Source organism: Chiroxiphia lanceolata, chromosome 7 (assembly GCF_009829145.1).
Source record: "Chiroxiphia lanceolata isolate bChiLan1 chromosome 7, bChiLan1.pri, whole genome shotgun sequence".
Lineage (NCBI taxonomy): Eukaryota > Metazoa > Chordata > Aves > Passeriformes > Pipridae > Chiroxiphia > Chiroxiphia lanceolata.
Genome location: NC_045643.1, coordinates 8,082,604 through 8,108,426, shown reverse-complemented (window position 1 = coordinate 8,108,426; position 25,823 = coordinate 8,082,604). Strand labels below are relative to the sequence as shown.

The window sequence follows — 25,823 nt, the reverse complement described above, 5'->3', positions numbered from 1 at the left end:
CAACGGGAAACATTTGCAGAGCATTCCATGCCTACGTAACATTGGCCAGTGAATTTGAGCACTGCAAGTTTTGGTCACTTAGAGATGTTTAAAAATTTCTTAATTCCCAGTAAGTGGCAGTACTCCTTCTCTAAAATTAATGTTTTTCTAAAGGCATCCCACGGCCACACAAGATCAGTTTAGAGAACATGGGTATTTGGGGCTGGAAGATGCAGTGGTTGACAAAAAGCAGTGTGGATGGAAAGGGCAGGAGCAGAGCTGTGCCACAGGCAGTGGCCACCTGTCTGCAGAGTAGGATGTTTCTAAGCCTCTCCTGGCCTGATGCCAGCAGGCATTGCTTTCCCCCCACCGTCTTTGAACACAACCATGGATGTTTTTATTCCTGTCCTTTCTATCTAGAAAAGCCAGGATTTTATCTCCCTACAAAGGCTATAGAGACTCAGACATGAACAAATTAAGAAACAGACAAGCATCAGCTACGTGACTGTAGCCTGCCGAGTTATTTTGGGAATCCAAGCTGCTGAAGCCACACCTGCCTCGCTCAGACATCATTTGAACATCTGCAGAGTGCTGGACACCTTGAGCAATAGAGACAAGGCTCAAGTGCTTTATGAGTATTTCCAGGTGTGTCTAAGTTGTTTCTGACCTCCTCAGACTGCAGTCTGTTTGGCTTATGGACCTGGCAGGATCCCCTGATGTGTTTGGTACTTGTAACTTCTTTGAAGTAGGGAACAGTCTTTGCCAGGTTACCAGTTCTGTGGCATGTCTGCACACCAAGGAAGCTTGCTCGGAGCTAGGAGCTGCCAAAGGTCCAAGTCAGCTGGCAAGTACCACCTGCCTATAGATGCTTTCCTCTGGAATTGCAGTTCTGGGAATGGACTTGAGGTTTAATGACACAGAAGGAAAAGTGGATGCTTCCAGACCACGCCGCTTCTGAAATTCAAAGCTTAAAAAGGATTTTGTCTAGGAGAGAAAGAAAATGTCCAAGTCAGAAGCTCAATCTCCAGTTAACTTTAACCCTTTGACATAAAAATGGACAGACAGATATATAAAATATCCCTTGGCTTTTATATCTGTGTTATAGAAGTAGAGACGCCAGAGGACCTCTGTGCAGTTAAAAAAGGTTGGCACTGCATGGAAATGGAGTTTTAGCTTTCAACATGGAGTCACTCTTGTGCCTCCATCTGTCGTGCATTTTCTGCAGTATATGTATACTTAGCCCAGCAGCCCTAATCCTGAAGGAGGACTGTCCAGGCACCTGTGCCTCAGAGGAGCCTGCTACTGATGCCACAGCCTTTAGTAGATTTGTAACAAAATCTACTAAAGTGTAAAAAATATATGCCAAGGAAATGAGAGCACGGTACAAGATGGTCACGAGGACATGGCAGGAATCACAGGGACCAGCCTAGCATCTACCCTAACCTTCAGAAGGTGGTCTCAGTCCACGTGTCACTGTGATAATCTAGGCAGTAGATAAGCCAGGCCATCTCCCTGTGCAGTCCTTCCCCAGTCTCAGATAGCCAAGAGGAAGCTACAGCTCTCACTAATGGCTTGCCTTGCTAACGGCACGGACTGGGCTCTCCTGCTCCTTCACACTCTGGAGATGTGCTCTGCAGCCAGATGCAGCAGGATTTTCACACGGGTTCAGCAGCAGCCTCGGCATCAGAGGATCCCCACTGACTACAGGAGAAGCAGAGCAGCAGGATACAGACAGTGAGGTGCAAAGCTGTAAAGCCCCTGGACGAGTCCTATTGCAAGGGCATTTGGCAAGTACCTTTGTTGCATTTGGCACCGGATCAGAACACTAAACCCTGCTAGTGCTTTGAAGAGAATGCCTTTCTCCTCACCTTGCCACACTATTTCTTTAAGTTATTCTTTCTTATCCCATCAGAATATGTCAGAGCTGGAAACATTCACTTGGTGAAGAGGATGAAGCAGGGGAAACTGCTTGTTTTGTTCTTTGACTTTCTTGAAAATTCTCTGGCCACTGTCAGAGGCAGGAGCCTGGGCTTGTTCAACCTTTCATCTGAGTCAGCGTAGCAAGTCTTTACCTTCACTTGCTGGCTGGCATGAAAGGGGAAAAGCATTTGTCACCATCATGAAAATCCTGTTATTGTCAGCAACAGCTAATACAGATGTCGGAAAAGGCTGAAATGACTCCATCAGGGAATATTTGTGAAGATCTATTTGGGGCACATCCTGCATTCCTCAAGTACCTGCAGGAGTGGCTGTGACTAGCAGGGGCAAAATGACTGTACCTCCTATCCACGATGTCCATACATGCACCACTTGTCTAGCAGTATTCTACAAAAAAAGAGCCCTTTAATCAAACTACCTTATTTTAGAGAAAGACACTGGAAAGCTGCCTATGGGTAACGTACAATGTAAATCCATTAATCAAGCAAAGCCACTGGCATATCTCCACCTAATCATTCCATAGCACCTATTTCTTAGTCTCTCCCATGTTTATATCTGAATAGGAAAAATGCAGCGGACAAAAAATTCTGAATTGATGAGGAAAAAAAAAAAAGAAGTTGTTAAGCAGCCTGTTCAGAAGTGCACAGAAACTGTATAATGAAGGAGGACTTGTGTCTGAAAGCAGGAAAGGCAGGAATTTAAAAAGGCCAGGCATGCTGGGAAGGGAGGGGATGCATGCCAAGCTGGCACACTTTGCCAGTGACAGGAATTGTGCACCAGTGGATTTCATGTGGGTGCAGGTGTACAGCGGTGCATCAGTAAGCAACAGCAAGCTGTGAAAAGAAACTACCAACAACCCAGACCAGACAGAGTCTGGGAGAATTATTCTAAATAGTTTGGAAGTGCCTGGTTATGGCTGTGCTAATGGCCACCTGCCTGAAGCTGGACCTGTCAGAGCACACACACAGAAGAAAATAGGAAGCAGCCAGACACCTGAAAACTTATGGATTGAGCAGAAGTAGAGAGCCACAGGTTGCCTTTGTGTTGTACCCAAGAGCTGGGAGACCTTATCAGAATCTTCTTAATACAAAACGGCCTTCTTTGATCTGAAAGAGCTTGACAATCTCCATTTACAACACAGAGATTAATCCTGAATGTAGCTGAGCACATCGAGGCTAAAATTTAACTTCAAGAAATGTTGGAAAGAGAATAATTCTTTTCACACTTGTTTATAACTGCTAGCACTTCATTCTTCCAAAAGTACTTCATCAAAACCCAGGAAAACTACTAAAGACTACTACATAAACATAGTAACAAGAAACAACAGTCAATATAAAGATAAATCTGAAAGCACAAGACAGACAGTCATACACTTATCCATAAAAAAAACATTGTTCCCATGGCCTCCTGACAAAGCTATATCACCTCCTGTGATTTCTCACAGCAAACACAGTGGGTTGACTTCTTCTGTTAGTGTTCTTTCCTTCACAGGCTCTCAAGGTTTGTTTTTAAATTAAATACAGAATAATGGTTTGAAGTTCATGACAGTGGGTAAACCTTTCTCCACAGGAGGGATGCAGCAACAAAACCAGTCCTGCAAGTTGGTGGCCTGCCTGTCTGTGCATGGTGAGGGCTGTTCAGCTGCAGTGAAGCCCTGGGTACATGTCTGAGACTATCAGTCAAGACACCAACATTAGTGGTAGGGCTTGGCTTTTGTGATACAGTTCTTTGCCAACTGAAGGCCAGGCTGGGATCACCAATCTACTTACCACAAACCATCTGGAATCAAAATAAAACAACAGATTTAGGTAACTGCTAAGCTAAGCCACATATAAACCAGTGGCCTAAGAGCCGAAAGTGCTAATTTCTGAGTCAGCACATATAACCACACACTCTTTTCTGGCATCTCCATCCACCAGCCTAGTTTATCCCTCACACTGCTTTTCAGAGGGAATGCCCTTCCCTACCACACTGGCACAGAAACAGGCTCACTCACAGCAGCAACCCCATCTGCCCGTCCTACATCCAGCAAGGCCTATCGTTGGAGAATATATTCTATTCTAGGGTTTTATTAGCAAGAAAATGACCAACCATAAGTGAGTTTTCTCCTGGGACCTTTCCTCACTGATAAATCCATGTAAGGTATTAGTGCCTGCACAGCACCACAGGGCAATCTCCCAGCCGCTCTTAAGGCTGCATCAGTTCTCGTTTAGAGAAGTAACAAGATCCCTCATGCTTACAAGCAGGGCTTAAGAGGCCCTTGAAAAATGAAGTCTATAACATATTAATCAGAGCAAATTTAACATAGTAAATAAGAGCTCATGGTCAAAAAAACCCAACTGCTTCTCTATTGCAGATTCAAAGCAAAGGAGGAATCCAGTCAGATTTATATCATTGCTTCCTTGCTCTATAAATAGCTGCGACTGCCATTCTAAAAATAAACCAGATAAATATTTAAGGCCCACTGCTACTTAACCTACTGTTGTGCTTACTTACTGCTTACTGTTGTGTAAATCAGGAATAACATCAATGAGATCCATAAATTTACACCAGAATACTTCACTAAAGTCAGAGGGAAGGACTGTGTTTTCAGCAATAGCAGACAAGTCCTCCCGTGAACACTTCCCTGTCAGCTGGCTGAGCTTTCCTTTCTCCTGACCTACAGATCCCTTCGATAACAATAGGAAAATAAGCTTAGGGTTAAATACCTATGCTATAGTCCTTTTACCTAATCCATAAGATAAGACACAGGTACCCTTTAAAAATTAATTTCTCTATTTAATTTTTATGCTTAGGCTGAGCAAGGACTGCAAAAGGTAACTACTACTTAGAGCAGTTTAAGAGAAAGAAATATTCCTAGCAGAGTACGATCTAGCTCAATATCTATACTTGTCAAATAAAATAGTGATTACCATAAAACTACTGTAAAAAGAAGTAGCTATACTTTTCTTTTATAGATAATTTTTCTTCCCCCAAAATAACTCAGTATTTTGCCCATGAAATACTTCAGACTAATGCACTTCTGAAAAAACAGTTGGAGATGAACAAAATAGTCTCAAATGGCTCTTCTGTCTAATTTTAACCCTAAGACGCCATTTTACATCAAATAAAAAGACAACATAATGTACCTGATAACAAATCGCATTGTTTGTGAGGGCACTTACAGAACATGAAATTATTTGTATTTCTGGAATAAACATTCAACAGAACCCACCAAAACATGTGAAATTATTTTAAAAAAACATAGTAGCTCTCCATCCTGAGTAAACTAAGGGAAAAAAAAAAACAAACCCAAAATAAAAACAACCCAACAAAACCAAAACCGCCCCAAACTGTGCTTAAGCATGTATTGGCATTGTGTTATTCTGATTACCTGGGAAAACTAAAGATACAAAGGCTGCCTGTTTTGCTATTTTTCCTTGCTTTTCCAGGAAACCAAATATTAAGTACCTGGCTTACACACCTCCTCCAGCAGTTGATCCCACTTCCTCTGACGCTCACCTCCTACGAATGACACAATCCAACACCCACATACCAGCTCTAAGAAATCAAGAATGCCATTGCTTCAACAAACCCCCATGCACTTGAGGCCAGCCAAAGAAAGATAAAACACCCTGTAACTCTGCAGACAAATTATACCCACTGCTGATGTAAGGAGGGGGAAGGGAGAGCAAAGGGGGGAAAATGAAAATTAAATAAACCATCCTTAGTCACCCGGAGAATGGTTGAGGTTTTAAGAGCACACCTGGAAATTGAAAGTCTCTATTAGCTCTAGCTAGAAAGTAAACAGCAGGCTGCAAGTGGGCAACAAGCATCACTTCGTGGGGTGGGAACTGGGAACTGAACGCCTTGTCCTCAGCCTGGGCTTGCAGATGCTGCAGGGGAGAGGGGCTGCCTCCAACTGCACTAGAGCCCAAGGCAGGCAGGGCTTTGGGGAGCACAGAGGAGCTCCCTCCCCATCAGTGACTCACACAGCTGTGGCCTATTCCTATGGCTGCACAGGCCAAATCAATCATCAGCAGTGAGTACCTGGGGTCTTTGTGGAAGAACAAGGATTCAGCAGGACAAAGAGAATTTGGTATCACGTCTAACATTGCAGTCAGCCTTTAAGCAGCTAGACAAGGGCATTGCTGAAGACGTTAAGGAGTGTTTTAGGGGCCAGAGTCTATGGGGTGGCGTAATGCAGGGCTCCAAAAGCCTGAGAGGACAACACATGCTGTGGATGTGGCTCTGCACTTCTCCCCTGCCTCCTTCCTAATTTCTAAACAGGCAATTTGTCAAAAGCATGGAGCTGCAGAGCTCTGCATGCTACATCTCAGGAATGTCACCCATTCCTGGTACCACGGGCTTCGCTGTCTGCCACAGCCAAGTCTTTCCCTGAGCACTCCCGGTCAAAACCTGTGCTCACTCACCTCTCCCCAACCTTGGAAGGGCAGAGCTTCCACAAGCTGACCTGCACCCATAAGGGCCCTCTTCCTTCTCCTCCATCTCAAATTATATACGTGAGCAAATAAGTAAAAATATTGCCTTCAAGCTCAGAACCCAAACTTTGGCCTAAGCATCACCACCAGCATTTAGGAAACCAAACAAACGGGAAGCAAGGAAAATGCTGCATAATTACTTAGAGCCACCCTGAAAGAAGGGCTGTACCAAAACCCTGGAGTCCGTTTTATTGAGGCTTTCTTACTGAGGTAGAACACTGCCTAATAGCTGCTGTATCCTGCTTGAGCAAGTATATTCTCCTTGGAAATCAAGCACAGGTTTCTAATAGTTTTTGACAGAGTGCAGTCCCCTAAAGCTACATTTTCTGTCTGATTCATGCTGGCTGACTGTAACCCTACGACAGTTATTGAAAGTTAATTAGCGGTGAAGTGGAAAGAGCTCTAGAAATGAAAATATAAGCAAGAACTGAACGCAGAGTTTCTCCCTTCCCAGAAAAAACACTGTCAAGAAGGTTAACATAACCGAAAAAATATTGCAAATTGAAAATGTGAAAGGGATTCCTCTAATAACTTGGTTGTGATGGTCCCTTGCTGTGCAGACACACAAACAAGAGGTAACATATTTCTAAGGTTTTATCAGGGAACCAGGGAAGCACAAACACCAATATTTCTTTCTTCATCAACTTTGCTAGAGAAAGTGCTTGAAAAGTTACATGGAGACAACACCCAAATTACATAAAGACAAAGATATAAATCAATCGCAGCTTCCTTTGGAGACTGAAGTTTGTCAGATGTTGCACGCGCTATCAAATCCCAACTATTTTTGCCCTTATCCTCCACTTCCTCAGTACTTGCAAGGAAAAATCCACAGTTAGATGAGAGCCCAGCCAGCGCCAAGCGGGCGTAGGAGGTGAGGCGAGGAGAGCCGCAGCCCTGCACCGCCCACTCCCTGCAGATGTAAGCGCCGAGACAAGGTGCGAGGCAGTGGGCAGCACCCTTCAGGTGCTAAAAAAGCCCATCCTGGCACCCCCAGGAACTGGATACAGCCCCAAACAATAAAAAATAAAACGACAACCAACCTTCATGCAGACAAATAGCATTGTTTAAAGAACGTGGAAGGGAACCCGTCGTAGCAAAGCAAGTAGGTTGGAAAAGCCAAATGTAGGGCTTGGTATAAAAATAGACAACAGTGATGCCAGAATGCCTTGGCAAAATTGTGTTTATTGATTTTCATAGAATAGGAAAAAGAACTCCAGCCCTTTCCACCCCTGACTGCTGACTGTGACTCACAAGTGATCTAAAATGACTGCAGTGAGCAAGCAGGGACTGAGCTGAGTTGGACCTCGCTCGTGAGCTGACAAGAGAATGATGAAACCTGCTCCAGGCTCTCTTTGTGGCTGCCCAGGAAATACAGGAAAGCTGTGGACGTTCACCTCCATCAAAGCATCTAATAACACTCCGTTCAGGGAAGTGCTGGGCGGGCAGAGGGACTGACCCATGTGTGTTGCTCAGCGTCTGACTCAGCCACCGCTGGTTGCCGGCACCCTGGTGACCTGAGTTGGCCTTTCCCTCGGGCTGGGTGGGGAAGGGGCTGGGGAACAGGGTGCACCAGGAGGCCAGAATTCACTGTCCTGTTCAGCCGCCTTGGTTGAGGTCTGGAAGTGTCACCAGCTGTTCACGTCAGCCTTCGGTTTGGAACCAGTCTATACCTTGACCAGGCAGCCAACGCTGTGGGTCAGCTGGACTGATGGGACCACAGTCCCACGACACGCTTTTGCTGAGCTGTTGCATTCGATGGTTGTCCCCCTTCTTTCCAAGCGCACCCTCCCAGCCCCACGGAAGCCTTTAAGGCACAGACCTACGAGAAGCCGAAGGTGGAGGTCACACTCCAGACGGGCCGCCCCGGCCCCCCCACAGGCGTTTGGCACATGTTTGGGACATGTTTGGGACATGTTTGGGACACACCGGGTGGAGCCGCAGCCCCGGGCCGGTCGCGGCGCCGCGGGGGGCGCAGCCGGCGGGGCCGCACCGCCCCTTCCCCGCCCTCGCTGGCCGGGAGGGCCGAGGCGGCACCGGCGGCCGCCGCATGGGTCCGGCGCGGCTGCCCCGCCGCCGGGCCCGGCCGGGGCCGGGGCTGCTCCTCCTCCTCCTCCGGCTGGCGCTGCCCGGGGCGGCCGCGGGCAGCGGGGAGGCGCCGCCAGCAGGTACTGCCCGTCCCCTCCCGGCCGCGGGGATGCGCGGGGCAGAGCGGGTGGTCACAGGCTGGGGGGTTCTCCAGCGCCGTCCCTTTGGTAGCAGGGAGCGGGGGACACGCTCCGCTCCCCGGTTTCCCTCGGCCCCCGCGTGTCCCGCTCCCGCCCAACATGGCGCTGCCCGGCGGTCGGGGGGGGCTGCGCCCCGCCGGGAGCTGCGGGGGATCGGGGCGGCCGCGGCCCTGAGGCGCTTTGCCCTGTGCTCCTGTTGTTCCCTCGCAGTTCAGTTTCCACAGGACTGTGCCTTGTGGTCCCCGGTGGGACGGGCGGGCAGGGCCGCAGGGACCCGGCCCGGGCACAGAGGGCGGGCTCGTCCGTCCCGCCCCAGCGGCGGGGCTGGGAGCTCGCTGCCTGTGTGACTCCCTTTGGCCTTCTCAGGGTCAGGGGAATTTGATGCAGAACTGATCTTTTATTAACATATTTGAGGGCAGTCAAAACCCTGAAGGCTGTTGTGCTCAGTTTTAGTAGCAATACGGAACTCGAGAACCTGCTTCCTCCGTGCGTTGACGTCCTGAGCCTTGGGCATCCACCGGATTCTGCAGCAGACGCTGATTGCTCATAATTTCAAATTTCTTTTTTTGTAATCTCAGATTTTGAGAGTTACCTCACCTGTATGTCCCCACAGTAGATAAAATTCCCCGCCATCTCAAGAGTTACCTATTCAGAAGCATCTTTCCTTTTGGAACATGATTGTTTCATTCTATGGAGCTGGTGTAATGTTTCAAGCAGATTATTTTTCTCAAGAAAAATTCCTTAAAACGAAGGGGAGAAAGAAAATACTTGCTAGTCATCATATGGATGACCCTGCTTCTGACGTGGATGGATAGCTTATCCCTAGTGGCAGAAAGTCCTAAGACACCCTGCAGGGAAGGCGTGGGCACTCTGGGCTGTGTTTTGTCCTTCTGGGAGGGTATTGCCATTTCCTGTTCCTGGATTATCTTGGTTTTAGCCCTGGGCAGTGCCCAGCCTCGCCACCTTGCTGCGTCAGTAGGCAGCACCTCGGCAACAAATGAATCCTTTTGCAACTTCATCTGATGACCTTTGTGGAAGTGCCTGTCTAAAGGTACAACCAGCCCTTGTCTGAGTGGTTGTGTTCCCTCCCACTGGATTTGCCACGGATGACAATTAATCAGATGGTTAATTTTTCCACAATAAAAATGCCCAAATTTTCAGGTTAAACCAATGTAGCAGGATCATGTGTGAACACTAACTCTGGAATGCTGTAATAAACTTACGTAAGAACATCCATGGTATTTTTCATTGGCTTAATTAAATTGGTTAAAATATAATTTAGCCTAATTTCAGCTTCCTTGTAGAGACACACCAGGTTTTTACCTGCACACAGTATCTCCTTGTCCAGATTGAGACTGTTTGCACATACTCATTTTGCTGCTCTGAGCGTATGACAGTCTGTTAGCAGTTATTACCGAGCTTGGCTTAGACCTACATTTTTTATTCAGTAAGCCAGATGAGTCCCTCTCTTCAGATCTGTAATTATTTCCTTTATTCTTCTCTTTAATTATGTTCCTGGAACACTGCAGTAATGCACTGTGGGATATACTTTACACGTGTATATGGATCGGAATGTATGTTATTCAAAGTTTGCTCTGTAAATCCTTTAGGTCCATTTCTGCTCAAAAGTGCAACCTTAATTCAGAAGATCACAGGGGCTCATTAAAGTTTCAGGAGGGTTAGAACAAATAGCATCCCTAATTCAATGTGAGCTATCAGCACAGTTCCATTGTTATATGCCATGGCTGGACAATATCAGGAAAAAAAAAAGTTTTAAAAAGAAAAGTTGCGTTATTTAACATTAGGAACATTTCTGAGGGAGAGGAGTATGATTTCTGTGCTCAGCAGCCGTGTCATGTGCTCAATGACTATTCTAATATGTAAGCCTGTGTTTACCTGCTCAGACTCCCACAGTTGCATTCACCACTGGTACAAGCAACTCCACTGGAGTTACACCCACTCATGCCAGCAGTGAATTTGGCCCAGAGGCCCAATTCCAGTGCCATCAAAACACTGATATCAAAGCCAAGAGTTTCTGGAATACAATTTTTTGGGTTTGGTTTTGGTTTTTTTTTTTTCCTTCAAAGGTGTAGCAGTTTATTTTGGAGCCTAAATTACTTGATTAGAAGTCTAATTTGAATTTTCATCTAAATCGTATTGAACTTGTTTCAGCATATATAACAATGGAATGGACTAAAATGATACATTTGAATTTGATTCATGCTTAAAATTAACGTTTTTGCTCTCTCCTCCCCAGGAAGAAACTGTAGCTTATTGCAGGAGATGGATGTCATCGAGAAACAGGATGAAAACTGTTACTGCTATGTGCAAAACAGAACCATTCACTTACAGTACCTGTGGTCAACTCTTCAGGTAAGAGGCCATGTGAGGATCATTCACATATGCAGCACATTTCATGTGAGCTTTTACCAGCAAAGTGCACAGTCAGTCAGCAAGATCAGAGCAGCATCTCTCTGTAATTAGTAGTTTCAATGGTGTATAGGTCAGACCATGATAAAAATGCAGCGTTACGATATTATTTATTGCACACCTTTTCCACTGATGGACTTCTGTTAACCTCTGCAACAAATGCTGTTGCTTATCACCAAACACCTTTATGAAATGTGTGCATTTGAAGACAAAATGCAGTTGTGACACACTCACTGTGTCAGATATTACTGGTTTTGTTAGAAATTTGTATGTGGGCAAGTATCATCCAAATTCAGCTTTTGGATGGATTAAGGCCTCTCCACTGAACTTTGCTGCTGCTGAGTTCTCTAAATCACCTTGTAAGGTGATTAATTGTAAATGGTTAATCTTTGCATAATGTAAATAACCAATATTAAACAACTAAGATTGACCTTCATTACCACATGTATGGTTTATATGCTATACAGCTCAGAAAAACAAAACCTCATAGTGATTCTGAGCTACTTCTCTGTGTATTCTGTTCTTTGTTTCCAGGTAAAAGTTAACAGCAGAGAAAAGTTCAGGTTTGAGCCTATTTCAGAAAAAAGCAACTGTCAGAATTCAGAAACTGTTTTTGAGTTTGCTGCATGTGCTGTTCAAATCCTCTGGAAGCCAGAGACATGTACAGAAACTTCCATGAACATAAAACAATATGGAGAGGATATTTGTTTCAAAATACAGCCCTTCAAAACTGTACCGTACACTGTGAGGGTGAAACGAGAAAGTAAGTACCAAAGCTTTCAGTTTAGATTACAGATAGCTTGGTATTGCCAGTGCTACTGGATTTGCCACCTCTGCTGTAAGAAGCTTGGGACTTTTCTGTTGATATTTTTTTTAATCAGCATTTCAGATTGAACTAGTCTAAAGTCAATTTCTATTTTTTTCCTCCTTTTTTTAGTGCTAGATGGAAAGCTCTTGTTTTTGTTTGTAGCTGGAATTTTTCTGTTCCATTTTGCAAACAGCCTGAGCAGGTGAGTACAAGCTGCTTTTGACCTTCTTCCCAAAGCCTGGGCATCTTTGGTCTGTTTGCTAAGCTAAAGAGACGGTTCTTTGGGAAACTGAAATAAGGAACTGAACATATATTTAAAAACTTCTTCATACCGTTTGTGGTTGGACAGACTGTGACACACCTTGGAGTGCTGCCCTCCATTAATCACTTAGCTGTGTTAGGGTTTTGGTATCCAAGCTTCCTGCACTGGGTGACACCGAGACAATCCTCAGTGAGCAGCTGTGTGGATTCAGAAGAACCCTCTCTCCCTTCTGTAGACCAGTGAGGTTAGTTGAATGCTAAATAATGCTGCATATTAGCAACGATGCCTTCCTGGGGAGAAATGCTTAAGATGAAGCCATCTGGGGCCTCTTCTGCCTCCACTTCTGTGCCACCCTTTCCCCATCACGTTTTGCATAGCATGTAAGGGAGGATACTTAATTGTTATAGCAAAATACGTGGCCCATGACTTCAAAGCAAAATGAGTCACAAAATAATTTTCAGGAGGCACCTCTAAAACAAGCAGAGCAGCAATAGGTTTTATAGTGTTAACTGTGAATTAGTAAGTCAGGCTTTATAATAAACAGGCTTAGAAAAAAAGCCTGTGGGTTTGTGGAGGGGTTTTTTACATTCTAAATTAAAATAAAACCTCTCATGCAGTACAGAACCATATTGGTAGATAGAAGAAAATGAAATAACTAAAGACTAGGAGATCAACGAAATCAGAAATAGTGTGAGCTTTAAAAAAGCCCAGCACAGTCTCCTGCCTTATAACAACTCCAGTGACCTTTAGCATCTGTTGGGGATTTTTCCTTCCACAGATTTAATATCTGAACTGGGCCTGTTAACCATATAAGTACAACTCTAACTTTCAGCTGTGTTAAGTTCTTATTGAAGATCACTGCTGTTTTTACAAATGTTGGCATCTTAACCAATTACAAATTACATTTCTCACCATATTCTCTCTTGTTCTCTTTACAGGAGTACCAAATTCTTTTACTTTTCTGGAATAATACTGGGTGTTCTTGCTCTGCTAGTCCTTGTCCTGTTGACACTTAAAAGGTTTATTCCAAGGGTAAATCTACATTTATAAAACAAAATAATAATAGTTATATAGGAAGTGAGAGTACAGAGCCAGATTCTGACCTTGTTCTGGTTTTGTGGCTGAGTGACTGCACTGCAATGACTGAAGGATTGCTTGCATCAAGTAAATATAGTTAGGTCAGAATCAAGTTCTAGTTATCTTCCTCCTGGGTTTAAACTGAACAGAAGATTGTTGACGTACAAGATGTTGATTCTGAAACATAAATTATTTTTACTGGACTGGAGCTAAGCTTACTTTTGAATCTGTGAATTAATCTAAATAAAAATACAGTTTTAGTGGCAACTGGGACAGAGTCTCTTCCATTCACCAAAGGCAATTGGTTGCAAGGCAGATGTGAATTTATCCTTTACTTTTACAAAGCCTGTGCATTCCCTTAATATTACTGAGATATATTAATTGGGAATACACAGGAATAGGCTTATACTGTGACATTGGGACATGATACACAAATAGAGATGCAGTTGCTCCACTTAGCATTGATATTGTTTTAGCGTGCAGGGGGCTGTGCAAGGGAAGTCTCAGTGCGAATCATAAGCCCTGTAGGTCGAAAGAATATCACATCTGCTCTTGCTTCTGAGTTCCTTTGCAAACAATGATCCTGATTCTGACTGGAAATTTTTTGATTTTAAGTTATTTTACTTTTTTTTTTTAATTTATTTTCAGCACAGTACCTTCTGGATCCTAATGAGTGGCTGCTGGATGGCCTCTCTCTATTTTATTTACTGCTTCAAAGAGAATATGCAGTGGTTGTGGTCTGAACACAGAAACTACCTGTTGGGTAAGAAAATTATCAAAAAATGTGTTGCAGATTTTGGTTTAATTCAGTGGTCAGATGAATACCTGCCCATAAAAAAGAAAATCAAGTGACTCACTTATGGAGTACATTTTTCTCTTAAGCCGTAGATGTTGAGATATTCCAAAGGTTCCTAATCCACTCAAATGAGCTAAAGAGTTTGATGTAGTGGACTAGAAGTTTAAGGAGCAGATTTTGCCTGTATTGTTCATTGATTTGCCATTACATACTTCTCCTGTAAGAGCAAAAGGGCAGATCCTCTGCTTTGTACTTCACTACATGTGGAAACTAGATGAATAAATTGCCAACTGGAGGTGGCTGCAGGGGCTGACAAACCTATTGATCCTGCATCTGCCTCAACATTGTCACATGAGGAGAATTCATGTGCATTAGCTAAAGGCTGTTCATAGATCACCTCATGATCTCTGCACACCTTTGAAATACAAAGCACATAAAACAATGCAGGTATTTCTAAGACAACCCAGGATTCGAGCTCTACTTCACAGCAGTTGCAAGCTTTGTGAAGCAAACTGATGAAGTTTATGGGGTAGTTTGCATCTCATTCTCCATGTCCTACTTTTCTGTTCCTGCAGGGTATTTTCTGGCTGTTGGGATAACCAGCTTTGCCATTTGCTATCAGCATGGGCCACTCACCACTGAACTCAGCATAACCTTGTTCACGTGGACGCTGCAATTAACAGCCTTTGTCTTGATTTACTGTGGTGTCACCATACCTCAAGTTGCATATGCAGTGATAGCAGTCAGCCTCTGCTCCAAAGGCCTGTGTTATCCCCTTGGTGCTGCTTGTCACATAGCCAGGTTTGTATCTGTTTGTGAATATCCAGGTCCCAGGATCACCAGGAAATATTGGAGGCTGATAATGAAAAAAAACCTCTACACTTCAGTAATGATTTAGGAATCCCTAGCACTTGTTCATATTTTTGCCAAATGTAAAACTGCAATAGAAAAGGTTTAAGGCCCTGAGAGACAGGAATTACTTTCTATTTGTCAGTTTTAAGCATGAGGGGTTTTTTTATGGATGATGGAGAAATATGACTGTGCTCTTAAGGACAAATGTAGCACCTTTTAGTCTGCAGCATATGGTAATCAGAACATTTCTGTCTGGTTGATTAGACTGCAGCAGCAGTGCCTTGGCTTCACATGTAGTGAGAGAACCTGCAGGTAACTTGTATGGAATCTTAAGGGATAAAACAGTACCATCACTGAGGAAGCAGCTGTTCAAAAGTAACTTGTAGCACAGAGTTCAGAGACTAAAACCACATGTCCACAAAAAGAATGTTTTCCACTTAGTTTTCCAAGGTTATTACCTGAGATGTACCTACCTCTCTGTTTTGTGGCAGCAATCTATTAGAACTATGGAGATATTCCCCTATATTCCTAGGCCCCATTTACATTGTGCCATTTGGAATGGAAACTGCCTGCAGTGGGCAGACCTTAGTTCTCTAAGTATTTTCATCAGCAGTACGGGAACAACGTGTTTGCTCAGCCTTGGATTTGAAGCACATTTTATCACAAGTGCAACACTCAGATGAAGATTCTAAAAAGCCCTACCAGTTTACATCTGTTTATTTTCAGTGATGGCATCCAGGTTAAGAGTCTTTAGTGCAGACTGTTCTGTAGCTGTGGACTCTGCTGAACCACAGAGAATCGCAAAGAGGCAAAGGCTAGAACTGGCATAAACAAAATAATAAAACCCAAATTATTTGGGTTTTAGTTTTTTTACACATTTTTTCCCTTTGAGGAACATACTGCTTTGCTCCTGTGTTCTTTCTACATGTTGAATTATGGACTGAGTTGAAATTTTTTTATTTTAGGTAGAATTTATGATTTGTAGACCAGTTTTTGCTGGCAGCTGAGAAGCTCCAGCTGTTTCAAAAGCAACATCAATAGTTACCTGACGTAAGCAAGTTCAGCACACTTTGAAAGCAGTGTGATGTGGCCACAAGTTCACAGAACATACCTGTTTTACCCGAAAACACTGGAGTTCATTTGTCATGTGGTTCTCTTTTTTGGCTTTCATGAACTGATGCTTCTATAAAGAAATAAAGCTCTACAAAAATCTCTTAGGAGAATGATTTTCTGTTTAAAAACACTAGGCCATAGCACTGAACTGTGAGGCCATGATGCCAGATAGACAGTTCAGAGCTGGAAGTATATCAAAGTAACTCAGAATCTTGCTTTATATGAGCCAGCAAGACCCTTACCATTTGACCTGAACAATGGTTAGTTCTCTCTTGCTTTAGAGGGAAATAAGGAGGAAACTTGAATGCTGCTGTTGGAGCAGGTGTTTTTATGCAGAGCTGAAAGTTTTATGGGCATCCAGCCCTTGCTTATCTTAACTCATCACAACATTTAAATTGAAAGCAGTCAACAGAAGGGAACGGAACATGGCACACTTTCTAATTTATATCTAATTATATTATACATCGCTACGCAGCAGCTAAAAAAACATCAGATTGTAAACATTTTGGCCTCAGACTACTCAGTTTTGTAATTTAAAGCAAGATTTAAGGGAAGCAATCTAGTAAACAACATGAACAACTCAGGCTTAGAGCATCGCTTATCTTTGAAGTAACATATGCAGACTGGGTTTTGATTCAGCCCCTGTCTCTGCACAGACACATTTTGCATTTTGCACCTAAAAATGGCTGAGCAAGCAGCCATCTATTTAATTCTAGGAGATTTTAGTCCACGCATACACAATAAGGACCTGATCCAAAGCTCATTTGAAGCTCATTAAATTTAATTATGTGAAATATTATAGCTTCAGTTAAGACCTAGGGTAAAGAGTTAGCACACATTACATTCCTCGTACTCGAATGCAAAAATATAGCTTGTCCTTTTAAAAGGACAGAATTATTAATGCATGTTAATAGCAGGTAATGGAGAAAAAGGGCAGATAATAATTATGTGCCAGAAGACTTTAGAAATACCAGTTGTTTTCGTTTCTTTCTAGAAAAATGAAGACTCACTTTAAATCGAAAAAGTTAGTGTTTAAATACCTGACTGAAGAGGAGTATCGAGAACAAGGTGAAACTGAAACTATCAGAGCTCTGGAGGAGCTGCGCTCGTTCTGCAGGAACCCAGATTTCCCCTCATGGATAGCTGTATCCAAACTGCGGTCCCCACACAGGTAAGAAAACCTGGCTCCTCTAAAACAGGAAACTCATTGCACAGCAGACCTAAATGCCACTTCAGGCATGGTTCCAGGTGAGTTTATCTTGCATATCCTGCTCAAGACCACAGCCACACCTCCCAAGGGTATTATTTGCTGGTGGTATTAAATCCCTGTTTGTTCCTCCCTGACCATAAATTACTCTTGAGAGTTTGCAGACATTCACAGCTAAATGACAGTCATAAAACTTCCAGGCTTCCTGGAGTGCCTCTGTAAGCTCCTACAGTTTGGCTGTAGGAGCTGGTGGCTCTCTCACCAGGGAAATGGCCCTCCTTCAGGTTCTAGAGCAGTGCACTTTTTTGTGGTGTACAATTTGGGCAGGCTGAAGATACATACTCAAATATTACCTATGTTAAGCTCTCCAACTGCAAACCTGGACAGTCAGGGAATCCTATTACTTGGAGTATCACTAAGACTAAGAATACAGAGAAAGAAATCAATGCCTACACCTAGCAAGTGTAACAGGTGGAAGAGCTATGCCATGTATAGCTTAAGAGACAGACTTAAACAAATATAGGTCAGGAAGGGTCAGACAAATGAAGCCAGAAGAGCTTGCAGAATATAAAATTAATCATCATAACAGTGTTTTCCCATCAAAACCAAAACTTAAGACATCAAAAACAGAATTTCACATATTAGCCAGCCACAAAGACTTAGTTCTTGCCACAGAACCAAGTGTCACAATTTTAAAGGAGCTCCAGCCAGCTTGGATTTTCATCAGTGACCAGGTAAAACCAGTTTCAGAACCTTAATCTTCCTTGGATGGGCATGCAGACAGCCCTTCTGCCAGATCTTATAGATTTACAGTTAAACAGTCTTACTTCCTAAGCTGCTTGCATTCTCTAGCATGATAGAAATAAAAAAGTGAAAGCTTACTGCAGTACTGTACAACCAAATACTGCCAAATGCGCAAAACAAACAATGGAGACACGTATTCTCTAGACATCACTTTGTTAATACAATTCTTATAAACTGTTAACTAGATAAAAATACAAAAATAAAAAGGAGAACCAAAAAATTTGAAGCTGAGTCCCCCGTCAAGCTCCCATTAAGCATCAGACGGCAGCTCATCACAAGGCAAACCTGTAAACCAGCCAGCCCAAAGCTGTTCCCCATTTAGACTAACAGAGCTTCCAAGAACAGCGAGGTGACAGCATTCATCTCGCAGAAACGTTAAGTCTAAAATGTAAATTATTGATCAGTTTACCAGAACTCCAGAATGTAGCTGCATTTCCTCTTTCATGCATTCCTCTGATGCTGTCGACACTTACCCAGGTGTCAGAACTGCCGTCTGTTCCCACACGCTTGCCAGAAACCTCCAGTTCCATTCTCTCTCTTCAGTGGAGTTGTCCACTGAAAGTAGGATTTGTGGCAAATGAAATGTAGGGACAGTGCTGATTTTTTGCTTTCTTCTGCCAGACCTCCAGTTTGGCATTTACTTGGAGCAGCTGCAGAATTCCCAGCTTGTAGCTCCAGGAATTCCTTGGCAAGACTTGAGCTCAGCTTGCCCACAGTGTGCATGCAGCACCAGAAGCAAGGTGATTGCACAGCAATATAGAAATGCAGAGTTCTCACCATATTTCCTTTCATTAGCAAACCAACTTACCTGAATTCTTACAGCCTTTGTCTCAAATATGCTACAGCTTTAAATTATTTTTAGAAGCTAAAGTACCACCTATCCAGCTGTACAAATGCTTACTCTGGATTATCCCATTAGCACTGACAAGATGAGAAAATGGAAGTTAGGTCTTCTTGCTTAGTCAGAAGACCTTGCAGGATGGCCTCCAGAAGAGCAAAAGTTACTTCTATAGAAAAGACTGAAAAGATGAGGCAGGAAAATCAGTCTGCAGAGTCGTTGCCATCCATTGTTGCAACTTCCCCTCACCTGCACTGCCTATAAGCATGTCCTTAAAACATTTCTGCTTAAACAGCAGTATCCCCAGCATTTACAGTTGTGGTTTGCTGTTGTTTTTTTAAATTTCTCAGCTGCTCACTTCTCCCTTTAAATATTTGGCAGGTTTGCAGATTTTGTTCTGGGATTTCCCCACGTCTCACCTGCAGAAGCAAAGGCACATGATGAGGAATATGGCATTGGGAGCTCCTTCCTGGAGGAGCAGCTCTTTGAGACAAGGGCACGGTCTGAGCAGGATGATCCAGCCAATTCCATCCATGAAGATGAGGAGAATGAAGATGAAATGCATAAACAAATTTCATTTCCATATGCTACTGAGTTGCTCTGAGCTTTGGGAAATAACAAAAAAAGAAAAAAAAAGAGAGGGAAAACATGTTTGTCCTAGAAAGGAAGGATACAGACTGAGAACTCCCACTTGGCCATTTCTTGCGGTTGCTGGTGGACAAACAAGGATTTTTGAAAATAATATTTCCCATATCACTGATGTTACCTGGTCAGAGCAACAGAGAAACCATTGGGGCTGTTCAAGTGAAGAGGAATCTCATACTACTGGTATTTTAACTGGGGAAGCAAACACGGCAGGCAGCAGCCTGTCCCACCAGGATGCCTTGTTTTACCAAGGATACTACCTCTAGGAAATGGGGAACCTGTTTTGTCTCTTTCCATCCTCAAGTCCTCTGTGCTGAGCACTAGAGGGAGAAGAACCAGTTTTTAATACTCTGCTTTTATTAAGTACACTATGTGTCAACACTTTTATTAATGCCATTAGAGTGCCGATAAACTGTGTTTATTGTGAGACTTTTCATAGAGTTAATGCAGTTGAATGAGGTTGGTTTGCTCTTCTGGCTGGGCTTGCTGTCTGTTACCTTCACTCTGCCTCTCCACTTTTAAGCTCCCCTTACTCAAAACCCTGCCTGACTTTTCACTCTCTGCTTGTATTGCTCCATTCTTGTTCTCTGCTCTAGTTAATACTGCATTTTGTTCTTTCCATGACTTTGTTTATTTACATACTGCTCTTCCCTTTTCTATGGATACTTCTGCTTAACCTCTCTTCAGCCCTCTGCTTCTCCATCTCTGACAGTGCAGATGATTTAGGAGAGGATTTTCATCCCCAAAGATATTTTTACTATTACCTTCAGATTCAGTGCCACCTTACCACAGGTGCTCTGTCCATTCCAGGCCTCTCAACAGCCCAGAAAAGGCCACACAGGCTGAGACTGTTTCAGCTGCTTGGAGAAACTGCTGTCAGCAGGGCCAGAGTGCTGCTGTGACCACGTAATTAGGAATGAAGATAAGCCACATAGAGCTCCACCGCCCTCAGAGTACTCAGTAGTTTGCTCATTCAGTAAGAAGCAGAAAGTCATTCCTGGCACAACAAGGGATGATACCTGGCTCCTACCTCCCCTTCTTCAGCCCTCTGTGGGACTTCTCACAGGAGGTGTGTGGGCAGGAGAAGACAGAACAGGGGGAGAAGTTCAGGCAGTCAACTGTCTTTCAGCTTATGGATTACAGAGGCCTAGGCTAAGGAGTAGAGCGTCTACCCTTAGTTCATCCACCTGCAGAGGTCATTTCCTTCTTTTGTTCTTTAGACTATCCCTGTATTCTTAGGTTCTCACCTTGCTGTTTTCCTTTACTGTCTCCAAACTGTGGAAAACAAAAGACCATCAATTCTGTCACTGTCTGATCTTACAAACCCACCAGGAATTGCCAGCAGTAGGAGGCAGTGCTCCAGAAGGGTACATCAGACTGGGATGTATTTGCTTTAGAAGGGGTACCTGTTCTTTGTAACTGCCTCCATGATGCAGCGTGACTTCAGCAGTGCATGTGCTGTCCTGGGTTCTCATTGTCCATCTCTGCACAAGGAAGACAATCTCTTACCTCTAACAGTGCTAAGAAGTGGCAGCCATACCATATTCCAAGAGCTCCTTTGTATAACACAGGACTCGGAGTTGGTGCTCAAAAGCCTTACTTCCATGGTTCTTCCTCCTTTATATTGCTTCACCTTGCTTCATTTTACAAGGAACAAACACTCCACTTGACAGTAAAGAGACACTTAACACCCTTTAGTGCCATAAATGTGTAAGGACCTATGCAGAATCCGTAGCATGTTTAGCAGACAGAAGCCCAGTCAAGCAGGTGATCCAAAATATACTCACTGTTAAGTCCATAACATTCAAAAACAGAGCAGGTGTTCTGTTCAGGAAGGCCACTAGCAGCAAGACTCACCCCTAAGAGAGGCTGTTGCTACCAAATCCACAGCTAAATTGCCATCCACACTCAGGAAGTCAGGCTTGGATGGGGGCTCTGGCACTAGCAACAATCTGCTGCAAAAAAGGAGGAAATCTTTGATGGCATAGTAGACTAAATTAGATGTATTTTACCTTTGCCTGTGTCACCATTGTGAAAATGGAGTACTTAAAATTATTAGAGATTATCCAAAGGATACTTGAAGAGATGTCACTGTTAAATGTTTTTTGCAGGCTTTTAAGTACACAGGTGTTTTTTCAGTGCACTTCATAGTTAGCCAAGAACTCCCATCCATGCAATTTGAGGCCAAGGGGGAGAATCAGATTTGTCCAAGCTTAAACACACAGTTTTTCTGGATGTCCTCTCTTTACTGAGGTGGTGATGATTTTCCTTCCATAATATGGGGGTACATAAGTAAATATTTGTATGATATAAGTACATAATACGTATTTATATCCAATAGCCCAGATTATGCATCAAGGTAATATTTTACCTAAGCAATATATTAAATGGAACAGCTCTCCCAGTTCAGGCAATTACATGTTTTCAGACACTGTCCCTTTTTCTAAATTATTTAGAGCAATACCAGGTCCACCTACTTCAACAAGGAGAAATTAAAAAGAAATTAAAATCAACTCATGTTTTGTGTAGTTGTGAGATCCATCATTTGGCAGGGATGGGTAAATACTATCCAAAGTAGAGCAGGAAACTACTAAATGCGTGCACCACTGAAATGCAGCAACATGGGAAAGATGATGGCTACTTTAGTGGATATCTAATACTAACCTTAAAAATCCTCACAAGCCTGTTCCAACACTGGAAGCATTTCATAAACAAAACCCACCCAAACCAGCTGCTGTCACTGGAGCCCTTTGCTGACAGTGAGTTCACTTGCACAGTGCTCCCGTGATATGTGGAGATTTCAGGCTTACTGAAACACAGTTGTGAAGTACTGTCCACTGTTCAGCCAGAAAATCTGGGAAGAGAATCTAGATGTTAATCCACTGCCCTGTTACAAAAGCCTTTCTTCCTTAACAAAGGATGCTACATTTATCTTCTGTTTCACGGTGTTTACAATGATGCCCTGCACACTTCCATACCAACCACTTTATGATGCACATTAGTGTGCATCCCTCACATTCCTGCAACCCAGAGAAGGGAATTAGTGCCTACAGTCAGATTTTATTATGAAACACTGCTTTAACACAGTAGTTCCCAGGCTCTTGGTTCAGTATCCTCCACTGACCTTATCATTATCATTGAATTGTTTTCAGTTCAGGTGGTTATGTTCACTGCTGACGCTGTAATACGAGCAAATGAAATAAAAGTTCAGGTTGATACTGTTAAATACGTTATGGATATTTTATATTTCTTACCACAGTTTTTAGAGTTCCACAAATATCAAAATCCAGATGTACATGTCCATTTTGCAACATAGAATGACTATACAATTCCAAAAAGAGCAGGCATTTCAAATACACAATTCTGAAGTGTAAACACAGTGTACAAGCTCTTCACTTCACAATCCAGGTGCTATGCAGTAGCAGCTGAGGTAACACCGTACAGCATGAACTCAACAAATGGTTTGTTAGCCTCAAGATGATTTTTAGCATCCTTCTTTCCTGTCACCTGTTAAGTCTTTAGTTCTCCCCCAACTTATACAAACATAAAATAAATACATTTCTTATTTTAAAGGACACTTAGACAAGTCATGAGGATTTACGTGAGTACAGTACATTTAGGTTCAAGTGCAAAAAAAGTAACTAGTGGCTAGTCATTGATGTTTCTTTTTATTGTCTGTGGTGTTGGTCCCAGGCACTGCCAGAACGTGGGTTGTTCTAAAAGCACAGCTAAAGCACAGCTATGGGACACCCCTTCAGTCAAGCTCACCAGATGTCAAGAGAGGGTGAACCTGTGCACCCCCTTTCCTGCTCAGCTGCTGCCATCTTCCTCTCCCTACCCCTGATCTGCTGGCCTTGCCTCTGGCTCCCTGCACACTCCCAGAGCACACACCTTCCTCACGGAAGGCCTGACACCTCACGCACATGTGACTTCAAGGAGGGCAGCTGAGCAGGGCTCCCTCGGTCCTTTGGGAGCTGAGTGCTCAGAATCCCCCAGGAACAAGCTGTTAATCTAAGAAAATGGGCCAAAACACTATCCTGACTAAACCCCTCTTGACTCCTCCCTGAGCCCGAGGATTTCCCTCCAGCAGCAATGTTCACCATGCACCAGCACGCAAGCTGGCTGCAGTTAGTATTGAGAAGCATAACAAAACATAATCCAAAGTCCTCCAGTGTCTTGACATTGGGCAAAGTAACTTCCTAACCATACTGCAATTGAGTTACCTTTACTTCCTCCTGAGACTCACTCTACTTGATTTCTGCATCAACTACTTTGCCCCTATAATTCTAAACATTAAGATTTTAAGGTGATTCCTCCCTACCACCCCCCACCTTCCCTAGGCACTTAAAGCTTACTGTTTTCTTAATAAATAACCATAGTAACTACACTGCATTAAATAAACCCTTGTATAGATGATGAAATAAAAACCCAAGAAGACTGCATGTCCATCAAAACCCCTGATCAATCTCAGGCTGTGCAATCTTGATCAAAGATTCTTGTCTCAATACAACATCAAACCTAAAATTGCCCAAACACACACAACCTATGCCGCCCAACTGCACGGCTGCAAGTGCTGAGAGTAACTTCAGAAGCCTTCCTCCAGCTTTTGTGTTTCGCTAAAATGCCAGTTTAAAACCTTTGCTTTGCAGAACTAAACCTTTATCTCAAACAAGAGAAATTCGGCTTCAAAAACATATTCCTTGAATATGTGTGCGGTTTACTTAATCCGTCACCGTAGCATTAAGATACGCTTCCTAAACCTACTCTGTTTCTGAGAAATCTTTACAAAAACAGTTTTGTGACACTTCTATAATTATTGGATCTGGCATTTTCTAATAGACTATTCAGGGAAACTCAGTTTCTCTCTTAAAAAGTCTCTTCATTTTTATTTGGGAATAAATTCAAAGAAGAAAATTATCCAATCAAGTCAGACACTCTGTGCCTCAGCAAGTGAGGAGTGAACTCCTTTTTTTCTACAGATTGCAAAGAAATCTCATAGCACTTGACTCAGCTTTAGCAAAGCAGCCAAGAATTCTTCCTACCATTCTATCTGGCCAACATCACTTCCCTCAAGAATTCCGAACTTTTGGCTTCCCTGCTCATGTTGCTCTGTGTAGTCATATGAATATTCTTTATATAGTTAAAAGCTTGCACTGCATCACATTATGATTGTTAAGATGAAGGAAGTCCTACTTTTGAGCTCCTACTCCAGCGTTTCCCAGGTGAGAAGCAGAATTCCATGCACTGGATTTGATAAGATGAGTGCATCTCAGGGCCCTGCAGCAGCAGGCTGAGCATCATGATCCGACACAACACGGCTGCCATCTACTTGGGAATCTGATGTTGCTGTAGGTGTTGGTGCTGAACAATTTCCAGACTGCCCAGAATCTGTCGGATTTTGGGGTTGTCTTGCTGAGCTGGCTGATGAAGCACTGCAATTCTCATTGATTTTCTAAAGAGAGGGGAAAGGATTGCATGGAAAAAGTCAACATAAGCACTCAGGACACTGTCCCCACTGGCACATCCCCCAGATGCATTCAGGCACTGCTGCAAATTCACAAAGCATTTACTTGAACGCCCGCAACATAACAAATCAAACTTAAAGCAGCAAAGCAAAAACAGTATATTTAAATCCAGATGACAGTAATAGCAAGCAGACAGTAGCTTACCTTCCATGTCTTTTCCTAACTGCACTTTCCCAAGAAGCATGCAAAAAACAAACTTGTTGTGTTTCAAGGGGAAAAAACCAATAAACTGGACTTCAAAGTGTTTAGACAAGATCATTCTTTTGACCAAGCAAGTCTATAACTTTTTTTCATGCTCCTTAAATATAGCTTTTCTCAATAGGTCCCTCCCCACCCAAGATACTGCTCAGACCATCTCACTGGCAGAACATTTGCAGCACTGATGTACAATTCCATCCCGTCTCCTCAAACAGGCCTTACCAGGGAACATGTGCACATCTGAACACTGGTTACACATTCCCCAGGACTGAAACAGCAAGTGCTTGTGCTAATACATTTCATTAGAAGGTGATACACTACCTATGATTATTTGTTTTGGATTGAAGCATAGAAATTATGGCCAGCATGTCCCTTTGTTTGAAGGAGTCTAAGCAAGCAGAAGCAAAATCAATCCAAAATCTTAATGAAATAAGAAGGAATAATTTTTGTCACTAATTCTCTGTGCACTGACCCTCCTTCCAAATTATTTATTTTCATTTTAAGGAAGCTATTTAACAAATTTAATAAGAAAGCTGGTCAGCCTTTCTTCCTAGTTTCAGTATTTTAATATCATCAGCCAAAAATAAATGACTGAGTACAAAACCTGAAATATACTGGAGCAAGTTTGTCATCTTGGGGCACCTG

The 25,823-nt window shown here is 43.1% G+C and overlaps 2 protein-coding genes across 9 annotated transcripts in view; one reads left to right on the top strand and one right to left on the bottom strand.

Annotated features, from left to right (window-relative positions):
- The first annotated feature begins 8,392 nt into the window (after nucleotides 1-8,392).
- Nucleotides 8,393-19,931, top strand: NEMP2 (nuclear envelope integral membrane protein 2). Its single transcript, XM_032693527.1, has 9 exons — nucleotides 8,393-8,563; nucleotides 10,881-10,996; nucleotides 11,588-11,816; nucleotides 11,991-12,063; nucleotides 13,062-13,155; nucleotides 13,849-13,963; nucleotides 14,572-14,797; nucleotides 16,956-17,132; nucleotides 19,192-19,931. Exons 1-9 carry the CDS (start codon nucleotides 8,446-8,448, stop codon nucleotides 19,412-19,414), a joined length of 1,371 nt encoding a protein of 456 aa, XP_032549418.1. The 5' UTR covers nucleotides 8,393-8,445; the 3' UTR covers nucleotides 19,415-19,931.
- Nucleotides 19,932-22,671: 2,740 nt separating this feature from the next.
- MFSD6 (major facilitator superfamily domain containing 6) overlaps nucleotides 22,672-25,823 on the bottom strand; it is a 28,494-nt gene continuing 25,342 nt past the window's right edge. For 6 of the 8 annotated variants that reach the window (XM_032693521.1, XM_032693519.1, XM_032693520.1 and 3 more), the window contains one exon: nucleotides 22,672-24,907. In XM_032693521.1, coding sequence (XP_032549412.1) covers nucleotides 24,725-24,907 — 183 coding nt within the window. In that variant the 3' untranslated portion in view covers nucleotides 22,672-24,724. Of the gene's footprint in view, nucleotides 24,908-25,124; nucleotides 25,149-25,823 lie in introns of all 8 variants that reach the window. The other 2 variants (XM_032693525.1, XM_032693526.1) reach the window with 2 other exon arrangements.

What these genes read in the sequence shown, in the direction of transcription:
- NEMP2 (XM_032693527.1), top strand. Translation starts at nt 8,446, where the DNA reads ATGGGTCCGGCGCGGCTGCCCCGCCGCCGGGCCCGGCCGGGGCCGGGG. An exon ending in TTAAAAGGTTTATTCCAAGG is followed by an intron (nt 13,156 to 13,848) that starts GTAAATCTACAT and finishes ATTTATTTTCAG; the next exon opens with CACAGTACCTTCTGGATCCT. An exon ending in AAACTGCGGTCCCCACACAG is followed by an intron (nt 17,133 to 19,191) that starts GTAAGAAAACCT and finishes AATATTTGGCAG; the next exon opens with GTTTGCAGATTTTGTTCTGG.